Raw genomic sequence first — 7,780 nt, 5'->3', positions numbered from 1 at the left:
TTTGATCTTACCATACAATATTAAAATACCTTAAATATTTCCATACTACAGGAGCCTTCGATCAAATAACAAAAGATTCCAATATTTCTTTAGAACTGCAATAAAATACAAACATTTAAATATCTAAATATCTTTATTGATTCCTTTAATAAAATAAATTCAATCTATCACATTAGTTTGAATACCCAGACCACAGCCATTGCATAGAAAACCCTAAAGCACTTGATAAACCATCAATTCAATGAAGGTTGATGAAAACAATTAAAAAACCATGTAACAACTATTAAAAGCAGAAATTCTCTAAAATAGATCACAACTTCGAGCTTGAATTCCTCTAGTCAAAATATGTAAGTATGCAAAAATAAACAAAAAATGTTTGAATCTAAGTCCCATCGCCTTGCTATGACAGATTTGAACATGAATGCGTCATTAGCACACCTTTTTCAGAACTGATGAAATAGCTAATGAAATGTTCACATCCTGTGATCATACGTACAAATCGTCCCTCAAAATCGAAGATCGTAACTTGAAACGTCTACTTTTTTTTTGGTCTAGCATGAAGTTTTTGATAACGCTCATTCTTCTCTTGTATTTTGACTTGAATAATCCTATCTTGAAGTTATAACGACCTTCAAATTGAGATATAAATAAATATCCTGATATTTTCTAAGATATAAATATTCCTGATATTTTCTAAGATACAGATTCAAAGCTCTTCCACTTTAAACGGAGGCACATATCCACCAAATTGCTTTTCCAGACGTTTGGCTACAGCAATCGTTAGTCTATCGTTGTACGGGGCTGCCACTACTTGGATACCCAGGGGTAGTCCTTCGGAGCTCAATCCAAGAGGTACCTGTGTAACTGGTAGTTTCATTGCATTCCAAATTGCGAAAAGATTGAAGTTCCACGGTCGGAGAAATGCTGTGTAATGATAACTGGCAGGCCATGGTGCGGAAGGATACAATAACACTCCATCATCTCCTAGTTTATCCTAGGGAAAAAATAATTACCTATTATTTTTTATTGCTAGCATTTGGTTTTCATTGAGAATCCCAAAAGTTCAATAAAAATGATAAGCTCGGACATCAAGTCAGGAGCTTTTGAGCGCTCCTTCGTTAATGTGCCAACCTCTTTTTTGGAAACCACAAAACTGTATACAGCACATAGCTTGAAAATGTTATTCTTTATATACACGCAAAATTTTAACTCTGTCACTGTTGTCACTGAAATATTAGGTTTTATCGATATTCTGTTTGAATTCAAGTTCTCAACCTATCTCTGTTCCTTCGGGAGTTATCGCGTTTACGGCCGGACGGACTTGAATTTGACCACGAATTCGTCATCAGAGTCCAGGGTCAACCTTCAATTCGAAACATTTTTTGGTGAGATGTTTCCTCTTCGAGATTTTTGACTAATTCAAATTAAAAAAACCATCAAGTATAATAAAAATAAATAAAGATTACCAATTGAATATGGTGTTAACCAAAACTGATCCTATAGAAAAATCATATGGTCCCTAAGGCACCATGTTTAAAACTTCATCATTATTTAAGTCAACATCAAGGAATCCTTTTTTGAATGCTATAGCCATATTGTGAAGAACTTCAATAGCCACTATAACTTTCAATATTTTGTCCATTTTTTTCAAAGTGGCCCTTTTTTGTACAAGGAAATCTAAACTTACAATACTCCTATACGATAAGTAATTGAGATCTAGCATAAATTGCTTTGGAACAGGCGACAAGGACCAGAGAGACCACAAGGACCGGACAGGAATGAGCTCTTTTCTTCTGATATTTTAACTATGCGAAATTAAGTGAATTTTCCCTTAGCGGGGAGTGAGAAAAATGGGTGCGAGCAGTTTTCTCACCTTCGCTGATAGGCTAAGGTCAGGGATATATTTTTTTTCAATTTTCGCCGTTCGAAAAACGAGAAAAGAAAACTTCTCTCAATGAAATGAGAACATAATGGAGGGTTGACATTAAATTTAACCAACCACTGATGTTTCCATTAAATTTGGATACCTAAAATTGAATACACCGTTTAAATAAGGATTAAAATTGTATACACCGTTTAACGAAGGATTAAAATTACGTTGTCGGATTGTGATATATTTTCAAATCCACAATTTTACTATATCATTATGAATGTATAATATATTGAATGAAATATATTTATTTGAGTGATTCCTGATCAAATGTGCAAATTTGAATATTTGGAATTGTAATGACGGCATTAAATTTCAATTATGGTTAAGGAACCATAATTGAAATTTAATGCCGTCATTACAATTTTAATCCTTCGTTAAACGGTGTATACAATTTTAATCCTTATTTAAACGGTGTATTCAATTTTAGGTATCCAAATTTAATGGAAACATCAGTGGTTGGTTAAATTTAATTTAATTTTGACTGGGTGTTAGTTATACAGATAAAATAATATGAGACAGTTACATAATATTCAGTTCTACAGTGAGTTGCAATACAGCTGTTTCATTTGAATTCCTAGAATTGAAAATTTTGAAGACTCAATTATAGTCGCAACATCTGAACAATTGATAATTTGATTAATAATTTTATTGCCAATTACTGCAAGAGCTATAAGTATGTTGATAAGACGGAACAATAGAAAGTTATCACTACAGAGTTATTCACGCGAACAAAACTCACCAGTATTTGCCTTCTTAGTGTTTTTATTTCTGCAGCAGCCCACTCTTCTTTTTCAGCTGGTAGAAGTTTATTGACCATGTTGAAAATAGAAGACAAAGAGAAATCTCTATTGAAGCAAGCATACTTGGCAATTTCAACGATAGGATTGAGCTGAAAGAATGTAAGTACAGTTAAAGACATCCTAGTTAAAAAAACATTTACTGCACATTACATGTATATTTACATATCTGACAATTTGTTCCCTTTTATCAATTACCTGAATTTCTATTCTTCTGGTATTGGAGTGAAAATGAAGACAATAAGAAATTCAATATTATATTTCATTTTTTAGGTCCATTTGCATATTAATGATATTTTTTTACCCTTAATGTTTAAAAACGTTCGATATGTACTTAACAAAAAAAATAAGAAAAGCAATAACGTCCGGAACTTTCCAGCGTCCGGTCATTCATGCACCCTTGGAGACCACATAATTGTACATAGGTATATGTGGTGTCCAAGGGCGCAATTGGTGAATTAATGAACGATCGCTCAAAATCTCCTGACTTCATCTCAATATTTCCTCATTCTTACTTTGCACAAAGCTTCAAATTGTTATTTTATATTTACCAGCAAAATCTAAATATACTGTTCTCTTGTTATCGAAATATTATATTTTTTCGATATTATAGGTCTTTCCGTTCGTCAGTTATCGTATTCACCATAATAACAACCATAAATTATTTTGAACAATTTAAAATATGTTAAAATAAGTGCAGACTAATGAATGTGAAAGATAATAATCAACCATTGTGTTATAATTGTTTTTTATGTTAGTCAAAAAAGTACCATGAAATGAACAATTGAACATGTATGTATTATTTATACAGGCAGTACATGAGAATGTGGAGGTTGATAGATAAGATCTGATGGGTGTTTTGTCAGAAATTAGTAATTATGGTTAAAATGGATAAATTTTCTGTTCATTCTTTTTCATTGATGCTCTGTTTCAATGAATTTTTTAACTTTTCAGCACTAAGGAAATCAGCTAACAATGCAAAACACATTTGAGATTTTTTTAATGAAATGAAGCACAAACAAATTAACACATTACTTTTAGTTCCTCATGAATATTAATGATGAACTGGTCAACTTCATGACAAAAAAAATTCCACAATCTATTCCACTGTAATTACAAATGATAAATTTAAAATACAAAATGCATTTTGATTCAATTCGATTAGTGTTAAAATGTACTCACTTCTGTTTGTCTATCGGTCAAGTCTCTGACAAAATTAGCATTCGGTTCTTGGCCCATAGAGTATCTCCATAGTTTTCCACCATATTGCGTTCCTTTGAATTCCACTCTTCTAGGTTTCTGTGGTAGAGTTTCTTCGAAAAAGTCAACTACCCTGTGAAAAAACGTTAAACTTTTCACATAACCTAACTGAAAAGTACTACCTAACCTAACCTTAATGAAAGGTTGTATTGCTTTTAATAACCCGGTTCAGCTTCAATTATGAATAAATTATTTTACTCCACCCCTACGGTCTATGACAATGTATTTTCAATTTCTCTTTCTCACTTTTTAAAGCAGTCCTTCATTTCCTGTCTCATGGCACTTATGGTTGGATCTTGGGGATCATCGATATAATACACATTGATGCTTTCGAAATCTACTGGTTTTTCCAAGTTCAATTTAGAAACATTATCATCCAATAATACTTTCAGGAGTGGAATTATATCTTCTGCATATCTGGTCATAGGCCCAGGAACTACCATGGTGTCTTTCTCTTTACCGGTTCTGAATGTCATGCCTGAAGAATATCGATTAAGTTGAAATTAACTTATAACACGGGATCACGATTGTACATGAATGGTTCAACTGACCTACCTCTGGTATTTATCAAGTTGCAGGTAGGTTTATGGCCGTAGATTCCACACATAAAGGCAGGTATTCTCAAAGATCCTCCGATGTCAGTACCTGAAAATTTATTATTACAATAAGAGCTGGAATGGAAAATTAATTGTATTTCAAACTTTAACTTTAAAATTTTCATGAACGCTTTTCATCAAGTATGAGCCCATACATTTAAAAGAAATTTTCTGATTATAAGAGACTATCCAATCATTCTATGTTAGTTGAAAATCAACATTAAATCAAAAATTAATTCGTACAAGCTTTCTAAGCAAATGAAAGGTCTCACCAAAGGAAGTCGATAGACAAAATATTGAACAAAGCAACAATATTCAATTTAACAATAATAAATTGTCCAGCTTCATTATGAGAAACAGATTGTAACAGTATGAATTACAATAGGAACTAATTTAAGGAATAAAATTCTGAAGTTGTCGGACCAAAGATAAATGTATTTTTAAAACTTGAGAATTAATTGTCTTCAGAAATAATTTCTAATTAACTCAGAAAAAATTTAACGTTTCCTCACTCTGATAAAAAAGTAACATAAAAATTCTTCAAGCATAACAAACAATGAAAAATAACCTCATTTGAAATTATGTTTTGACTCAAAATATAACTTTTGAATATTTCTAATGAAACCTTTTTTTTCAGTGCTTACCAAGTCCAATAGGGGATCCTCCAGCAGCTATTATGCTTCCCTCACCTCCAGAGGAGCCTCCAACATTTCTGGTAGTGTTATAGGGATTCCTCGTCAGGCCATATATTGGATTCATAGTCTCTTGCCACATATTTAACTGAGGAATATTTGTGACACCTAAAATATATCTTGCAGTGATGTTTATGGTTGCAGATGTTTCTATACACACCTAAAAGTATCCCTCCAGCATTTTTCATTAGTCTAACAATTTCGGCATCTTCTTTCGCTTTTCTATCTTTGCGAGCAAATATTCCAAATGTATATGACAAACCTTCTGCTGCGGTGCTTTCCTTAGAAGTGAATGGTACACCTAAAGCAAAATAATAATAATGATTTTTGGAGTTTGTTTCAAAAACTTTGATGTTATTCACCTAAAAATGGTTTTTCCTGAAAATCAAGGTCTGTTATTTCCCCAATCTCTATTTGTTTATCAATTTTTTTGGCTTCTTCAATTGCTTCTTTGAATCTATTATCTACTACAGCGTTCAGAATAGGGTTCACTTCCCTTATTCTACCTATGAAAGCTTTTACTACTTCCTCAACTTTGACTTCCCTTTTTCTTATCTTTTTAGCTATAGTGGTGGCACTGTCTAGAATAATAGGATTGTCTGCTGAACATACTCGCTGCTTTTTTGATTCACTGAAGATTCCAAACAGCTTATCGATGAACATATCGAAGTAATATCTCAACCAAAAGAACATACTTAATAGAAATCCTTTAATGATATTACACACTTTAGCCTCCCTTTTCTTCAATTTTTTCTGCTTTATTTTTTCATCATACTGAAAATTAGTACTTCAATAAAAGATTGAGATTTTAAAAAAGTCAATGCAGTTAATGATATTTCATAATTTTAATTGATAAAATGATTATTGAACACCTACTTCCATACTGAACTCGGTCATGGTGATAGATTCAATAGAGCAACGTCATAAATTACCATATATAATTTATTGATTTCTTCCTTTTCTAAAGTTCATATAGGTATTGAAATTAAAAAGGTGATATTGTTCATTGGCACTTATACTGAAAAGAATTAATGTTTATTAATTGATGATGGGACAAAAACAAAGGGAGCAGATTATCATTACCTATAAAAATAATTTAATTGATCTGATCATGAGTGAAATCATTGACATTAATTACAGGCGAATGAATCTAGAATTTCTGATGACTGAATATTGAAAATGATTGAAGTGAATATTCAGATTCTAATATCGCACTGACGGCAGCGTCGTGTGGTCAATAAAGGAACTATTATTAATGTGTGTTTTAATCTCGGAGGATCTGAGGTTTTGATATTGTTCAGGTTATTTTGTGTTTCAGATTTTGATAGTTTCAAGATTTTAATTTTTGCCTCACGTAATTTATGAGATAAAAGTGAATGCGCACATTCAATTATATATCATCTCAATCTGTAAACAAGTGCTTGGAACTTAGGTACTGATGTTACCATAATAATTGAGAGAGACAATTTTAATTCTTATGCCTTGAGCCTTCAATTCACCTACCAATTCTGGACAAGCAAATCAAACACATATAAGTACTTGACAGAAGTGAAAAAATCAAAATTCTGTCATCAATTATTGTACCAGTTTTGTTTTTACCTTTTCTAGTTTCTTGATCTTTCACTGTAGATTCAGGAAACAAAAATGATTCATTATGATAATACTAGCAACGTAGTTCGGCTTCAATATGAAGTATTCTCCAAAACAAAGGATGTAAAACGACTCCAAGAAATACTTTCTTTCAGTCACTCTGTAGATGCGTGTGTTTTTATTTAAGAAATTTCTGAATCTTGAAGGTAGTGATCTGTCTTAATGAAATATTGACGCTACACTATTGGCGAGATAGATGGAGCCACCTTACGTTGAGAATCAATTCAAATTTTTGATAAGTGCAACAGTTGAATTCTAGGTTTTTTAACTATTAATAAGGAAATAGACTTTTGCAATAATTATTTCCCTTATTCGTTATGGAGTTATACTTTTTTCACGAAATAGAAAACAAATGTTTTTCACAGCATCTCAGAAACATCGAGAGCGCTTTCATTCGAAACTTGCCTCTTCATATTTTCGCACTACCTTGAAGTTTGGACAATTCACAGTAGCAATTTTTTTTTCAAAATATTTTTTTTACATCTAGCTCCTAGCTGACTTTCTTATATGTTTTATTCGTTTTCGACATACAGGATGTCAAAGTCGACTTTAACTTTGTTAAGATCTGAACAAAAATTAGTTTTTTACTTTTAACTCTAAGTATTTATTACATTCATTGTTCGAATTTTTAGCTATTGAAGTCTAGATAATGTAATGCTTCGGATTAGGTAAATGTCTTCTGCCAAAATTATCCATTAGCGTAGATATAGGAGATGCCATGATGATCATTTTCCTATTGAAAATCTACACCACTTTCTTTTTTTCGAGAAAATTATTTCATTTCTGAAATCAACAGAGGTTCACTAAAAAAAAGTTAAATTTTTTTCATAGAATATACCGTTTCCAAGATAA

General features: G+C 31.8%; 1 protein-coding gene across 2 annotated transcripts; it reads right to left on the bottom strand.

Moving 5' to 3' along the window:
- Window positions 1-114: 114 nt before the first annotated feature.
- On the bottom strand, window positions 115-7,026 carry LOC123681614 (fatty-acid amide hydrolase 2). Of its 2 annotated transcripts, none has more exons than XM_045619811.1 (10): window positions 6,878-7,026; window positions 6,155-6,296; window positions 5,641-6,052; window positions 5,439-5,579; window positions 5,231-5,386; window positions 4,546-4,635; window positions 4,237-4,468; window positions 3,913-4,063; window positions 2,673-2,822; window positions 115-994 (listed from the first exon to the last, which is right to left on the bottom strand). In XM_045619811.1, the coding sequence occupies exons 2-10, from the start codon at window positions 6,173-6,175 to the stop codon at window positions 707-709; spliced, it is 1,641 nt and encodes a 546-aa protein (XP_045475767.1). In that variant the 5' UTR covers window positions 6,176-6,296; window positions 6,878-7,026; the 3' UTR covers window positions 115-706. The 2 variants fall into 2 exon arrangements, with proteins under 2 accessions (XP_045475767.1, XP_045475766.1); XM_045619810.1 differs by lacking the exon at window positions 6,878-7,026 and adding an exon at window positions 6,362-6,522.
- Window positions 7,027-7,780: the final 754 nt, after the last annotated feature.

Source organism: Harmonia axyridis, chromosome 6 (assembly GCF_914767665.1).
Source record: "Harmonia axyridis chromosome 6, icHarAxyr1.1, whole genome shotgun sequence".
NCBI lineage: Eukaryota > Metazoa > Arthropoda > Insecta > Coleoptera > Coccinellidae > Harmonia > Harmonia axyridis.
This window is presented reverse-complemented; position numbering and strand designations above follow the sequence as displayed.